General features: G+C 43.5%; 3 protein-coding genes and 1 non-coding gene across 4 annotated transcripts in view; all 4 read right to left on the bottom strand.

Annotated features, from left to right (window-relative positions):
• The window catches only part of LOC107297086 (histone H3-like), a 92,444-nt gene extending 86,893 nt beyond the window's left edge, over positions 1-5,551 (bottom strand). Inside the window, exons 1-2 of the mRNA XM_015826444.1 lie at positions 5,259-5,551; positions 98-106 (exon numbers count right to left, since the gene is read on the bottom strand). Of these exons, the coding sequence (XP_015681930.1) occupies positions 98-106; positions 5,259-5,551 (302 nt within the window). The remainder of the gene's footprint in view (positions 1-97; positions 107-5,258) is intronic.
• LOC107297088 (histone H2B 8-like) lies at positions 888-1,268 on the bottom strand. The gene has a single exon (XM_015826447.1). It carries the CDS (start codon positions 1,266-1,268, stop codon positions 888-890), a length of 381 nt encoding a protein of 126 aa, XP_015681933.1.
• TRNAA-UGC lies at positions 4,681-4,752 on the bottom strand. Its single transcript has one exon. It is a non-coding gene; the product is annotated as a tRNA-Ala (tRNA).
• Positions 5,552-8,003: 2,452 nt separating the features above from the next.
• Positions 8,004-8,384, bottom strand: LOC107297087 (histone H2B 8-like). Its single transcript, XM_015826446.1, has one exon. It carries the CDS (start codon positions 8,382-8,384, stop codon positions 8,004-8,006), a length of 381 nt encoding a protein of 126 aa, XP_015681932.1.
• Positions 8,385-16,065: the final 7,681 nt, after the last annotated feature.

Here is a 16,065-nt window from a genome sequence, read left to right as displayed (position 1 = left end):
CCAGCGGCTGGTGCGCGAGATCGCGCAGGACTTCAAGACCGACCTGCGCTTCCAGAGCTCGGCCGTGATGGCGCTGCAGGAGGCGAGCGAGGCCTACCTGGTGGGGCTCTTCGAGGACACCAACCTGTGCGCCATCCACGCCAAGCGCGTCACCATCATGCCCAAGGACATCCAGCTGGCCCGACGCATCCGCGGGGAGCGGGCGTAAAAAGAAAAAAAAAGCAGGCTTGCTTTTGCCTTTGAAAAACGGCTCTTTTAAGAGCCATCAAATAGTCCCAAAAAGTGCTGGAAACTCCCAAACTAAACAAGTGAGACACATGGTTTTTCTCACCCACGTAAGTTATTCTCGTGCTGTTGGTAGGTAATTCAGGAACCCATTTCAACGCGGGGGAAAGTCTTCAAAATACACAAGTTATCGGTATATTTGGTCTCTTCTCGCGTCTAATTCCTTGAGGCTGCCCCTTAAATGAGAGCTGCTCGTGATTTAACTGCTATGGAAAAGGACGAACAACCCACTTTCCAAAATTATCCGAGGTTTCTTTGATGGGCTTTGCAATCTTTCTAGAAGACCGGCCAACCTTATTTCTAAAACTGCAAAAATGTTTTTGAAAAATCCCGTTCTTCAGACTTGGGTCTTTTTGGTGACTCGTGGACTTCAACTCTCAGAATTCCTCAGTCGACGTAACTGGCTGAGGCATTCTGGGAGTTGAAGTCCACGAGTCACCGAAGGGCCCCCAAGTTTCAAGACCCCCTGCTCTAAAGCCACACACTCCCCAGGATCGATTGTACCGCGCTTGCAGCCCTTTCAGAAGGAAGTGAGCGGCTCTTAAAAGAGCCTTTGGGGTTGCGGGTAGTCTTCCCTGCGGTCCACACGTCGAGCTGCCCCTCTACTTGGAGCTGGTGTACTTGGTGACGGCCTTGGTGCCCTCGGAGACGGCGTGCTTGGCCAGCTCGCCCGGCAGCAGGAGGCGCACGGCCGTCTGGATCTCGCGGGAGGTGATGGTGGAGCGCTTGTTGTAGTGGGCCAGGCGGGACGCCTCGGCCGCGATGCGCTCGAAGATGTCATTGACGAAGGAGTTCATGATGCTCATGGCCTTGGAGGAGATGCCGGTGTCGGGGTGGACCTGCTTCAGCACCTTGTAGACGTAGATGGAGTAGCTCTCCTTGCGGGTCTTCCTGCGCTTCTTGTCGCCCTTCTTCTGCGTCTTGGTGATGGCCTTTTTGGAGCCTTTCTTGGGCACCGGCGCTGACTTCGCGGGCTCGGGCATCTTGAGAGGCGCGCTAACCAGCTGGGATTCAGCACTAACGGTTGCGAGTCCCGTTCGCTCGTATTTATAAGCGCTTTTATGCAAATGAAGTCTCGGCATGTCTTCTCGACTATTGGCTGTGGGAGGAAGGTGCCGCGCGACGGTTTTTTTCAAAAGGCTGGCTTTCTATTGGCCAAGAAAGAGACATCTCTATTTGCTGGGCTAGAGAGTCGCCCTTCCATTGGTTTCTGGAAATTTAAACGGCTATCCAATGAATGCTGCCAGTTTCAAATCCAGCAAACAGGATTAATAGAAAAATGCAGCCGCTAGCTGAAATACCCAGAAATATGAGCTAGAATATTTTTTTCCAGCCATGGGAAATAATAATAATAATAATAATAATAATAATAATAATAATAATAATAATAATAATAATAATAATAATAATAATAATAATAATAATAATAATGATAGTAGTAGTAGTAGTAGTAGTTGTTATTAATAACTAACAATAAATAATATCATGTGTGTGTGTGTGTATGTGTATATACGTGTGTATATGTATATATGTCTATATATATATATGTTGTGTGTATATATAATAATAATACTCTAACCCTAGACCATTTCAGACAAATGGCTGTCCAGTCTCTTCTTAAAAACTTCCAGTGTTTGGGAGCATTCACAGCTTCTGGAGGCAGGTAGTTCCACTGGTTAATTGTTCTGTCAGGAAATTTCTGACATAAAGTTACAAAGACAGAAAGAGAATTTATGATTGAGGTTATCTCAAAGGTGCTTTTTCAAAAGGCAACTGAACTGGTTTTTTTCCCTGAGGAAAAAAAAAGAACAGAAAATTAGTCCACGTGCCTTTTGAAAAAGGACCTTTGAGACAACTATGAGCTGGATGACTGAGAATCTCCATAGACATGTTTGAGGTAAGTTATGTTTATCCTATTTTAAAGTGTTGATTCAGTCACGTTTTTCTTTGTCCATTGTTTTGCTGAATTTCCTTCAACTTGATTCTTACCTATTCGTAGATAAATGAATGGATAAAAGGGTACCCTTAAGGTCATCTAGCAGCACATAGGAAGTGTGCCTTCTCTGAAGCTTCCCCTGGGGTCAGGCATGCCTCATCCTTCCTGCTGTCCCCACAAGCATAAGGGTAGGATGAGGCTGGAACCCAACAGGAAAAGGAGAATAAACAGGATTCATTTAAGCAACATAAAGGTGCTCAGGGTTTTGCATCCGACAAAACTTTGGCCTGAAGAATTGGGAACAAGAAAGCAACATCTGTAGCCTTGGGCGCTGAAATGTCAGAAACGCATGAGAGCAGGTGGAGTTATCTGGGTCTTTGATTACTCAGAGAGTTTCACAATTAAGAAATCAACAGGCACATGAATATCAGCAACATTTACACACACAGAGACACACAAAAAGCCAAGAAGGAATCAAAAATGCCAAAACACCAGCTCACCAGCCATCAACATCCAGATGAGCAGAGATTAACACCAACATTAACACCAGGGGTAGGCAACCTTGGCTCTTTTATGACTTGTGGACTTCAATACCCAGAATTCCTGAACCAGCCATGCTGACTCAGGAATTCTGGGAGTTGAAGTCCACAAGTCATAAAAGAGCCAAGGTTGCCTACCCCTGGTCTAGACCAACAACCAAGCAGTAAACAATACCTCGATCAAGGAACAACCAACTTAGGCAACAATCAAACAGTAAACAACAATCAAGAACACTCCCATCAACACTGACAAGGCAGGTCACTCCACTCTCGCACTTATGATGTTACCGAGTTGGGTCATGAAACATCTGCGAGAAAACAATCAAGTTCGGAGAATACCAAGGACCCCACAGTCCTCCTCCTCTTCCTTCTCCTCTGCACAATCCCCCCTTCCTTCCAGCACTGATGGTGTTCCCTAGTTGGGTCATGAAACGTCTGCAAGAAAACAACCAAGCTCAGAGAGCACCAAGGACCCCTCAGTTCTCCCTCCTTTTTCTTTTCCTCTTCTCCTCCTCCTTCCCTCCCTCCTCCTCCTTGCAAACCCCACTCCCTTCTAGCACTGATGATGTTACCTAGTTGGGTCATGAAAGGTCTGCAGGAAAGCCACCAAGCTCAGAGACCACCAAGGACCCCACAACTAAGAAATTCTTTCCTACTGGATGAAGCCACTCTAAAGACACCTCAAGGGCAACTCAACCATCCACTTGATGGGCTGCAGCTCTTGAAAAAGTCAGCAAAATTCTTGGAGGTCCTTCTTGTTGCAAAGACCTTAGATCTCTCCTTAAGCCTGCTAAACCGGGATCAGCATTTTCTCGAGAAACAGACATGGATGGGATGGATGGATGTTTTTATTATATCGTGAATTTTAAAAAAATTTTGTAAGCTGCCCAGTGTACGTTGGGTGGCTATTTAATTTTTTTAAAGTAATAAATATTCCTACAAGACCTCTGTGAGGAATAAAAACTCAACTCCGAAGGTGTTGGAAAACCGAACAAGTTGTTTTCAAGCTTTTGCAAACGCTGGTGGAACTCTTGGCGATGGCATATCCCAGAGTCCACACTTAAATCAATTTTTGCATAGGTTTGCATATCCTGTCCCATGCATCACGCCACATCTTTCCAAAGGGAGCCCAGTTGATAGGCCCACCCGGTCACATGCTTTCTGACCACCTAGCAATCATTACAATTACCAGACCCTCCAATTTTTAGATCAAAAAGCCCCCTTTTGTTCCTGTCTTATCTTCCCTCCCTTTTCTATGGTATGATTTGTAACATCCTGCTAACTAAGGGTATATAGCCTTATCTACACGGTGAACTGTTACCCAAACTGGATAATGGCAATTATAAAGGATTTATATCTTTCCTTGTTTTATAAGAGTGCCTGTTTTTCATCTAAAAGCTATGTGTGTAACAGAGTTCGTGCTTCGGTTAAACATGGCTGCACTTTGGTTCATAGTTATACTTTAAAATACTAACTCTAGGCAGTTTTTATAAAGACTAAACCTTATATAAATTGAATAATAGGTTATTCATAAGCTAGATGCTATTCTACTGTAAGGTCCCAGTCACGCTGGCTGAGGAATTCTGGGAGTTGAAGTCCACAAGTCATCAAAGGGCCAAGTTTGAAGACCCCTGTTCTAGAGCAAGGTTGCAAGAGCAGAAAAAGATCCATCAGAATCAGAAATGCAATAATCTTGGCCCTTATTTATTTATCTGGAGAGAACTGCCCCACCCTCACCCCACCCCCTCCCTCTGCTGACGATTTAGCCGGAAGTCCAAAAAAATTCCCACGCTCTTTAGTTAGGCCAAGGGGCAAAAGCAAAAGCGCCTTATTGATCCAGGTGGAAAAGTACATAATTGTCCTGCATTTAGCAGAATTCGCCTTTTTTTAACCCCGCCTGGGAGCAAAAAGCAAAACGTCTGGAGATGCCGGGGATCGAACCCGGGGCCTCATACATGCAAAGCATGCGCTCTACCACTGAGCTACATCCCCTCCCCGTCGCAAGCCTGTCGAATAGACGTAGAAGAGGCGCTCGTTCCGGAGGACCCAGCAAATGAAAATAGCAATTCGAATTACGTCTCTTGAATTTATCATTACTGAACACAAAGTAACAAACAGGGCTGGAGGGGACCTTGAGAGGCCTTCTAGTCCAACCCTCTGCTCATGCAGACCTTATACCACTCCGGACACATCAGAGGGATACACTGATGTAATATCAAGATATATAGTATCAAGATAGGAAAGCATAACCGTTAGTTTTATTGGCTATTTGAAGATTTCATTTGCTCCCTTGGGAAATTTATTAACCCACGCGTGGAAATTGAACGATTCTTTCTAAACGCAACGCCCTACATATCTCATTCCGAGTCCTGCCTTTGCATGCAACGGACACAGCTCTTTTCCGGAAAACTTGAGCCGCCCTGAAAAGGGCCTTTTCCGCATCATCTCTTCCGTCCGTCCCCAGATCCGATCTCCCAAGTTAGCCGCCGAAGCCGTACAGAGTCCGGCCTTGGCGCTTCAGGGCGTAGACTACATCCATGGCCGTGACCGTCTTCCTTTTGGCGTGCTCGGTGTAAGTCACCGCGTCGCGGATCACGTTCTCCAGGAAGACCTTCAGGACGCCCCGCGTCTCCTCGTAGATGAGCCCCGAAATTCGCTTCACGCCCCCGCGCCGAGCCAGCCGGCGAATGGCGGGCTTCGTGATGCCTTGGATGTTATCCCGGAGGACTTTCCTGTGCCTCTTGGCGCCGCCTTTGCCCAAGCCTTTCCCGCCTTTGCCTCGCCCGGACATCCTTCCCCGCTCGCAGAACACAGTCGATGTGGCAAAGCCGGAGGGGAAATGGGTAGATATACCACAGAATCGGACCAGAGGGAAAACTAAGCCGGGCACTTCTTCCCGCCTTTTTTTACGTCGCCCGTAAAAATCTCCTCACGACAATTGAAAAGGCCTTAAATAAAAAGAAGTGAAGGGCGTGGTCGTTCGAGTATTAATCCTTTTCTGATCAAGGTAGATTTGTGGAAAATTAGGATTATTTATTCTCAGTGTGGTTTATAAACTTGAGAAGTTGCACCAAAATCAAAGGACCAGCACCGCAGTGAATTAATCAATAGAAAGCATTTGCAATTTATATTATATCCTTTATTAAGGCCACTGAAAACTTCATAAGGGACAAAGAATTGTAATATTGCCTGGAGTAAGCTCAGTTCTTAAATCAGTTCTTGGCCAGAGCAAAAGCAATTTGCCACTCATTTGTGAGATGTTTTTTCCAATGTTGCCTGAAAACCTGCATCTCCTAGTGGTCTCCTATCCCTGCACTAAGCAAGTCTGATTTCCTTAGCTTTTCAAACTCACATTATTGCCTCAAAACTCAAGTGTCCCAAGTTTGGAATGGAACTGAATTTGAGAGACACTTTTACGTTTGCAAAGGGGCTTTTTTTGCCCACCTGGAAATACAAACTACCAAATGCTCCAGGCAAAGCAAAAAGCATTTATTAAGGGGAAATCAAGACTTTTTATAAGGGATAAAAACAAATGATACATTTGTGTATGCAATAGGTCAGAAATCAAATGATGAATGATTAAAGACATTGATTAAATGTGAGTTTTGGACAAATAGAAAACATGGGTTTTAGATAACATTCCACAAGTGGCAAATTTATGGGTTATGTTACTCTTCCCCGGGAGGGTTTGAATCTTTCTTAAAACTTGCAAGGATATTCGAAGACTTTCAGAATAGGCCCTGTATGGTTTGGTGCTGAAAAAGAGAAGTTTTCACATACCAAAAGTAATGGCCTTGACTAAGAAGAAAAATGTAAGTTTTTCTTCAGTTAGAAGAGACTTAAGCTCCCACATTAAAATGCTAACTTTTCACTTTTTAAAATGCCAGTAACAAAGCTTAAAATTCCAGATAATATAGTATGACAAAACATCACAAAAAAGTCTGAATTTACACAACATTCTTAGCAAGGTGAGGCAATTGTTCCAATACTGTATTTACCCCATTCATGACTTTCATGTAGTTTGTTCAACAAAGCTACACTTGTTTCTAATACTTTTATATTTGTTTTTATACTATATTTGTCTGAAATGGCCATTTGTCCGAAATGATATAGGGTTTCCTGCCTGAGCAGGGGGTTGAATTAGATGACCTCCAAGGTCCCTTCCAACTTTATTATTATTGTTGTTGTTGTTGTCACCCAGAGTTGCCTTGGATATTACAACAGGCAGCATATACATTTAATAGTTTTCCCCCTGCATACAGGTCAGAGTTTAGCCAAGTGTTTGCCTATTTGAAGGGCAAATGCTCATTGTGGGATTTAAAAAAAAGTAAATTCTACTATCACAGCTCATATTGCTATATAGAGTGCATTACATTCAAAACTGAGATTTTTTAAAATTATATTTATGTACCTCGCAGGAAAAAAAGAGGCTTTAACTGGATTCAAGTCTTCTGCAAACACTGTTAAATATAATGCTTGTCCTTTTCATGTAACATACTCAAAAATTGATATAATCCACACAAGTGCAATCAATGGACGAATGGATGGGAGTTAGCAGAGGGGAGTTAGCAGAGATGGCCAAATTGACTGTTTTAACTAAATATATTTCTTTTTAATATATATATGTAGCTTTGTTTCTACTTGGAGACCACTCCTAGACTTTGTACTCAGAGGAAAAACAATGAAATGCTGATTTGGGGGTTTCCTGATGGCTGTTATAGAAATGGCTAGTATATAAAACTAAAAAGTTGAGGCAGTTTTATTTTACTGCCCTGAAAAAGTTGGAAGTGAATTTTTCCCTCTCCTCTTTTCCTGCCCATTCATGTGTTATTCATTTTCACAATAACACTTTAAGTTTAAGATAGTGCTTCAAAAATGGAGGCCTTAGGAAACCAACTCACAATGGTCGTTAACAATCAAGTCAACAGCCAAGAAACACAGGCACAAAATCAAATGCACCTCACTGTCATCAGTTCATAAATTTTACTTTTCCTTTATAAATTAGAAATCCTCCAAAATTACTCAAAAGTTACTTTTTTGCTCAGCTGTTTTAATAAAAGCTTATCGTTACTTATAAGCTGCCTAGAATTACTCTTGGCGCGATAGAGGGAGACATGAATTCCTCCAATAAAACCGCCCCTTAAAGCGACCTCGCACTTTTCCAGGAATACGTGAGCGGCTCTTAAAAGAGCCTTTGGGGTTGCGGGTAGTCTTCCCTGCGGTCCACACGTCGAGTTGCCCCTCTACTTGGAGCTGGTGTACTTGGTGACGGCCTTGGTGCCCTCGGAGACGGCGTGCTTGGCCAGCTCGCCCGGCAGCAGGAGGCGCACGGCCGTCTGGATCTCGCGGGAGGTGATGGTGGAGCGCTTGTTGTAGTGGGCCAGGCGGGACGCCTCGGCCGCGATGCGCTCGAAAATGTCGTTGACGAAGGAGTTCATGATGCTCATGGCCTTGGAAGAGATGCCGGTGTCGGGGTGGACCTGCTTCAGCACCTTGTAGACGTAGATGGAGTAGCTCTCCTTGCGGGTCTTCCTGCGCTTCTTGTCGCCCTTCTTCTGCGTCTTGGTGATGGCCTTTTTGGAGCCCTTCTTGGGCACCGGCGCTGACTTCGCGGGCTCGGGCATCTTCGCTCTTTCTCTTACGTCAACAGGCAGTGAACTGAGGAGCTTCGTCGTCCCGCTCCCTTTTATAGCAGCCGTATGCTGATGAAGGGGCTCCAAGCGTCAAGCTGCCGTTGGTCCGTACAATTTGGGCGGGAAAGTGGAACGCCAATCAGAGAGGTCGAAGCGTTCGTTCGCTGAATCGGATAAGGAAACACGGCTGGTTTGGCTTGAACGCGCCCTGGAGTTGCTTTCTGATTGGTTCAGTGAGGCTCCTCTCTCATTGGTCTGTTTTGAAGCCGACCTTGCTCGGTGGAAAGGGAATTGTTTTGGCTTTAAAAGCAAATAAAATCAATAAATTGGATTAGTAACCTCACTGAAATAAGGAGAATTGGGAGCCCTATTAATAGTTTCAGAGAACTTTGGGCCTGTTTGCACCCGGCTGCCTTGCCTCAGCAGCGTCTTTCGAGCCCAATGGGTGGGGGGAGGGGCGGCCGTCTGAGGAAACTTCAAATGCAAAATTAGGTGAAGGACAAACTTGGAGAAATTAACCTGGAATGACAAGATTATTAGCAAAGAATTATCTAATTATGAGTTGTCCTTAAAACAGAGGACAAAGTCTCTTCCAGGTTGCACCTAGTGACAAAACACTATAAAAAGCAAACTCTGTCAAGAGGATCAAATGTGTTATGGTGACCAAGAGCCTCACCAAACTTTGTGTCAGAATTTTATAATCCGGGATCCACTTGTCACAAGGAGAGACCACATAGTTTATATAGTAAGAAAGCAACGCAAGCCACATTTCAGCATACAGTACTAGTATTTGGGAGAGGAAAATATTTGAAATAAACTTCTCACACAAACTATATTTTAATTTCAAGAACTTTTATGATGCTTTAATCTCACTGAAATCAGTTACAAATTTTAGTGATTTCTTTCTGCTGATTTAGATGAGACTGCTGTGGGTCATTTGGGTTCAGCTCCCTTCAATTATGCTTTAATTAAACTACATTTTAATTGCTTAGCAATCAGCCGTGTACGTTGACCATCATTCAAGACCAGTCAGTTGAAATGTCTCCGTAGCTTTGAGCCACAGATTGTCTGGTTTTGGAGGCTGAAATGTTTTTTTCTACCCCACCCTATCAACTCAGAAGTTTCTTCGTTTAGGTTTTGCATTCAAGACAAGAAAATAAAAATTGTCCTATATGATGTATCTTCTGTCAGCATTGTCCCCAGAATTGCTCACAAGGCATTTCAGAAGAAGATGGACACCATGTCTCTGGGATGAAAAGCAAGAGCAGAGCGAGTAAAGATGTTGTGGGCACTCAGTCAATGGACGTTGAGGAACCTGATAGAAATAAAGGTTTTATTTTCTCTCTGGAGGGAAGAGTTGCAAGCTTCAGCTGGTGAGAAGTAATTTATAGGAGAGAAACTAGGAAGCTTTTCTCCAGAACAAAGTTGTTCAGCAGATAAAAATACATTTCTTTTTCCTTTGATGAAACTGGTTCACTTTCCCCTCCTACCAAAGACCTTACTAACAAGAGTAACAAACAGGGCGCCTAATATCTCTAGCAGTGTTTCTCAACCTGGGTGGTTTTAAGCTTTGTGGACTTCAACTCCCAGAATTCCCCATCCAGCTCAGCTGACATCTAGGAAGAAAGAAGGAAGGGAATGACCTTGCATTAGCAATTTCATGAAGATAGGGAGGACGGAGCATAAACCCTTGAACCAGTGTCCCTCAATAAGATATGTGTGGGCTTTCCGCTCCCAGAATTCATAACTGGCTTGGGAATTCTAGGAGTTGGAGTCCTCACATCTTAAAAGTTGATGAGTTTGAAAAACACTGTCTTAAACCTCGATCTATACTCATTGTCACTTGGTCGATAGGCCATGAAGCCCTGAAAAATCAGCGTCACTAGACTGGGATCTGCAAGGCTTCCATCGTTGCTAGACCTGACATAATCCTGGTGTTTTCCATGAATAACTATGTCCAAGGAGAGAAAATCAGCCTTGCACATTCTGTATCAAAGCTTATGAGGTTCTGCAGGAAGAAAGCTGGTAGCCTGAATGTAAATTACAAGAAATAAAACAAAACCCTCAAGTCTGTATGAGGTCTCTGAACTCAAAGGAAGCATTTCTTATTCTTGTGGAGGGAAATAGCCAGTCATTTGGTTCCATTCTTCAAGTAGTGGTTGAACACTCTCTCTGTTTTTGTAAATAGCTGCACACATAAAGGCAGACCACATCTAAAGCTTTGTTGTGTGAAAACTGGAACCCGGCTGTTTTCTAGAAGCGCAAAGAGTGTGACAGAACAAGGGAAGTGGAAAGTTAGCGTAATATCAGCCTTAAAGCTCATTTTTATGGCTTTTCAGAAGAAAACCTGAGCTAATCATACGTTCTTTTTCACTAGTTTTGCTTCATAATAAGGAAGCTCTCTGTGGAAAGCTTTTGAGGAGATTAGTTTGCAGTTTGTTTTCATAATCTGATTTTACCTCAGGCCCTTCCAGACATTTAGATTATGAGTCTTGAAAGTATTTCCCAAAATAGGAGTAGATCTAGTGGTTTCACGTGATTAATTTCAACTACTTTCAAACTGAATCAGCGGTTGGCAAAATTTGCCCTATGGCTCAACCACAGAAAAGCAAAAGGGAGGTGGGTTTTTTTTTTAAATTGTTGATTTAAAGATGTGGCTGTGAACCCTAACTTTACCTAAATAAATCATAGGAGTATCCTGGAATATTCAAGCCATGTGGACTTTGACTCCCAGAATTCCCCAGCCAGCTATCAATTCTGGAAGTCCACACAAATTAAACTTGCTGAGGTTGACAAACTCTAGTTTAAGGATTTATGCTTTCTTTCCTTGTGATCCAAAGGCATTTCCTTCCTTCTTTCTTCCTAGACTCAATCCACCAAGTGTTGAGGAAGACCCATCACCTACTGTACTTCAAAATTGCTTTTTCCTCCAAAAAAAAGAATAATTTTGTTTTGTATATTTGTTTCACAGGAAATATATGGAATTTTGAGGACTCATCAAAGAGATTTCTGACTCTTGTAGGGTATGTTACCTTAGAAAAACTGAGGAACAAAGCTGAAGGAACATCTCAACTTAGTCTGTTCTCAGTTGAGAAACTATCACATTTAGAAGCACCTGAAAGCCCAGCTGAGGGAAATAGCTGTTATTCAGCTATTATCTTTCTGACCACTTCCTTTTGGTTACTTTCTGTTATAGGGGACTAAAAAGTTAAGATGGTATCTACAAGCAGGCACAACCAAGCTCTGTATCAATGTTTCTCAACCACGGAAACTTTAAGATGTGTGAACCTCAACTCCCAGACTTCCACAAAGCATCTGTTCTTCGACCTGTTAATAATCTTGCTGCATTTTACAAAAAAAGTCAATTGCTTGACTTTTTTTTCTAGTTGCTAGAATTTCAACAGAAAAAAAAGAAGAAGAATGCAATAAAATAATCCAGAGGAGAGCAGATTTAAAGACTTCTTCACAGAGCTTCAACCAGATTCCTCCATGTTCTTGAGAGACATAAAACAGCGGGCACTTCTTATGAAGACCAGACAATAAAAGTAGAACGTACTGTCCATCTTTCTCCTGGCAGAGTCTGCAAAAATGGTCACATTGACTGTCCTAAGAGGCCTGCAGATCACTGGATCCAAATTGCATCAAGCTGAGCACCTTGAATTCCGGTAATCACGCTGAGGGATCCCATACTGTTTATACTGCAGAAATAGTTTGTAAAAGTTGCATTCAACCACAACATGTTTACCCTGTGGAGAATGGAGCTATATGACTAATTTTTTCTCTCACAACATGAGCAAATGTTTTCTTTGTCTTCAGATACCTCAAAGAGACTACAAAGATTCGTGTTTTTTTCTCTCTTTTATTCAGACCGCTAGCCATATTTGATAATCAACTGTATTTAACAATTGCACTTTTTAAATTGCTCCCCGTTTCTAGCTTTGACACCTTAACCACTAAACCAAATTGACTTTCTTATTCTCTCTTAAATAGATTCTCTCTCAATCTATTTTGCGGGGTCATTGAAATGGGATGGGAGGATGGAGCAAGGCATGCTATAGGCACATTTTTTTTCTTCCTAGCAAATTTGTCTTAGTCACACTCGACTAGATTAACCACACATTTATACTTTGAACAATGCGCTTCTCTAAAACTGGCTAAGTCCTAAACGCCTTTTGCAAAAATGACGACATCAGAAAAGTTGTCTGTAAAAGTCATGTATTGTTGCATTTTGATGAAGTCAGCATGCTCTGTGTTTTCTTGCTTTTTGTGAAAAGAGAAGATCGCTGTACAACACCCCCATTTCTTCTTCTGGTGGGAGATGGTCCTCCATCTCTGGCCCAGGTGAAGATAGAGTGGAGGAGATCTGAAGAACGCTGTAGATGATCTCTGATTCCTGGAGAAAGAAGATGTTGTTCACAGATTAAATGTGTCTGTGGGGTCCCTGGTGCTCTCTGAGCTTGGATGTTTTTCTTGTAGATGTTTCATAACACAACTAGGTAACATCATCAGTGCTAGAAATGCAAACCCTACTTCTTTCTAGAAGTTATGAAGTAACCTAGTTGAGTCATGAAACATCTGCAAGAAGATAACCAAAATCAGAGAACACTGAGGACCACACAGCTCTTCTNTGCCTTCTAGCCACTGTGCCACCCCGGCTCATAAAACAAAATCCAGGAAAGTCTTCCATAAGACAGATTCTAGCTGAACTTGAAGGTGAGAGTTAACATTGTGCTGCCTACTAATACCACGTTGCCTCGATCGAGGCATTATAAAGACTGTTCTCATCCCTCTTATTTTTGCACAAGCAACAGCTGAGATCAAAAAGCGAACACCGCCAGTATCTAGCAGAGATTCCGTGAACTTTCCAGCTCTTCCCAGCATGGACTGAATTAAAGCATGTATGAATCTCACAAATGCTACCTTGACAGGGGCTGCAGCGGCTTGACGATGCGGCGTCCCATGGTCCCTTTTTTCTGCTTCGTTTTCCTTGGCTTTCAGTCTTTCCGAGGATGGTACTTATCAAGACAGCAATAGAAAAAGAAAGTAAAAAGAGAAAGATGAAGATGAAGGGCTGACGCTTCATCCCCTATTTCCTGCCCCACCATCGCAAACCCAGCACCCATGCAAAAATCCCTCAGTCAAGGTCTCCATCATTTCCTTCCTCCTTCTTTTTTGGAAGCTGAGAGTGTTCCTGGGATGCTGACGCTTCCAAGGCAGGAATAAAAATAAAAATAAAGATGAAATTGCTTCTTTGTATCACCCTCGTGTATTGCGTTCCCATCCCTCTCACATCCAGGCCTGGCTCTCCTTTCCTGCCTCCCCGTAGGATCTCTCTGTCCATAGTTGCAACCACAAGGAGCAACCTCTGACTCCAGGCAAGGATCCCTTGAACCCCAGTCGTGTCACTTACTGCTCTTTTTTTTCCAGCAATAAAAGGCAAAGGGGACCAGCGGGATTACAGTAAGCATCGCCATCCAGGAATACCTCCAAATAGGATCTGAATCTTGGGCCCAAACTGGTTTGAGTAACAAACAAGGAGGATGACTTAGTATTTCTTGGCAGAACATCTTAACCTGCCCTGTTCTTCAAAGTTTAGATTCTATTAAATTGCCAAATGAAACACACCCGTTATTTTTAACAAGCTCGGTTACTGATTTTTCATGGACTTCCCTGTTGAGCTAGTTAACAATCCCACAAAAGCCATTTCCCTTTCTCCAGGTCTTCCTTTGTCCTCCCTAGTCTAGCTTCTCATGGTGGTCTCAAGATTTAACCCCATCCAACATTCCCCTATCTGGCTCACCTGTCATGTTTATCCCCTGGCTCCAAGAAGACATGAGCCATCGGTTGCTTCTCTTTTCTTCATAACTGCAAGCAAATTCACCACTGTGGTTGAACGACGCATGTAGGATTCTCAAAGAGGCACTTTGAACACAATCTGTGGGTTCACTGGAGGGTTCCAGAAGACCTTCTTCCCTGGAGGTGATCTCCATCCCATCCTTGTAGAAATGGAAGATCTTCTCTGCGTTTCCTCCTTCCACTGAGCAGAGGAAGACCAAAGGGTTACCTTCCTTCACCTTCTGGGACAACGGATCCACCTTCAGCAGTGGGGAAGGAGGAGAAGGAAGCTCATCTGCAAGAAAGGTTCACAAGGAACATATTAATGTCTCCGTTAAAGCAGGGGAGTCGTCACCACCAAAATATTCCATTTGGGAGATATTTTTCCCATTGAAGGAAAGTCGTCCTGATCCTTTTCTTAGAGGAGGCGTTATTTGTTTAATGGTGGGTCTGCTTGTTTGGTTCACTGGATTAATTTTTGAAAGGTTTATTGTGCATTTTCATAGGTTGATTATTAGAACTGCCTTTGATGTGAATATTTCCGGGCAATGAGGATCCATCTTACCAACAACTGAGAAGACCAGCTGGTTACTTTCAGGAAAAGAAGACCATCCCCCAGATGATTCCTTGATCTTGCATTTACATATAATCTCTATTTGGTCAGGTGTCAGATTTTCAGTCCTGAGATTGAAGGTATTGTTAGGGAGATTTTGATCATCAACTAATTCGCCGGATTGATCTTTACAGTAGAATAAGAACTTATGGGATCCCTCAGGACTCCGTGACACGACTCCCTCAGGGAGGGAACATTTCAAGGGAATCTCTTCTCCTTTAATAATGACGGTGTGTGGAAGAAACGAGGACAGCCTGGGGGCTGATCGAGATGAATCTGTCTGTGAACCTGAGGAAAGAAAGAGAAGACATCGAGACTTTCCTTCTGATCTCCTCCTGGAACATCCACCCCGATTCCCAGAATGGCTCCCATCCATCCTCTGGGAATCCTTGACCCACTGCTTCCTCTTGCAAGGACAGGAGTTAGACAAAAAGGGATCAATGCTGCAAATGAGAGGTTCTTCTACCCTTGATGGCTTGGATGAAGGTCCATCCTAGATTTCATCCCTCCCTGATCTTTTAGGACTGCCTTTCTGCTCTCCTTGCTTTGCAGACCACTCTTTCCAGGTTGGCAGCCTGGAGGGAAAGGGAGGAGGAAGGAAATTTGTGAGTGCCTGCACGTACATGCGCAAAAGAGGCTGCTGGTGTCTGCACGCATGTGCAAATGGGGCTACTAGCGGCTGTGCGGCGGCTCTAACACCCACGCACATGTGCCAATGGGGCCGCCAGCGCCCATGCGACTGCTAGTACAAGTGGGGGGAGTATGAATGCACATGTGCACACACCGGCCAGCTTTTCTCATGGCCCAGTGGACAGCAGGCTACGGACCAGTAGTAGGCTGCAACAAACAGGTTGGGGACCCCTGTTGTAGACACCTCTCCATTTGATTGGCTCAAAGTCACCGAGCCAGTTTTCATGGCTAAAACAGGACTAGAACTCATTGTCTCCCACTTTCCAGCCTGATACCTTAACCACTATCCACTAGTAGAGAAGGGGATGAGGTTCCCTTGTGCATTTATGTTCTTCTTTGGGCGTTATAGTATTTTGTGTCAGGCGCAAAAGACCAGTCCACAGGTGAACGTCCAATTCAGTTGATTTATTGCTAAAAGCCTGTGCATAGGAATCTTGTCAGCTAGGTAAGGGTTAGATTAAGGTTCAATAGCACTCAAGAGAGATTAAGGTTACTTTGCTTGTGGCTACGTAGGGTTTCTAGACTGATAACCTT

Source organism: Protobothrops mucrosquamatus, unplaced genomic scaffold, assembly GCF_001527695.2.
Source record: "Protobothrops mucrosquamatus isolate PMUCROS unplaced genomic scaffold, P.Mucros_1.0 scaffold3145, whole genome shotgun sequence".
NCBI classification, from domain to species: Eukaryota; Metazoa; Chordata; class Lepidosauria; order Squamata; family Viperidae; genus Protobothrops; species Protobothrops mucrosquamatus.
Note: the sequence above shows the minus strand (reverse complement) of the source record. Positions and strands in the feature narration are given on the sequence as shown.

What these genes read in the sequence shown, in the direction of transcription:
- LOC107297088 (XM_015826447.1), bottom strand. Translation starts at nt 1,268, where the DNA reads ATGCCCGAGCCCGCGAAGTCAGCGCCGGTGCCCAAGAAAGGCTCCAAA.
- LOC107297087 (XM_015826446.1), bottom strand. Translation starts at nt 8,384, where the DNA reads ATGCCCGAGCCCGCGAAGTCAGCGCCGGTGCCCAAGAAGGGCTCCAAA.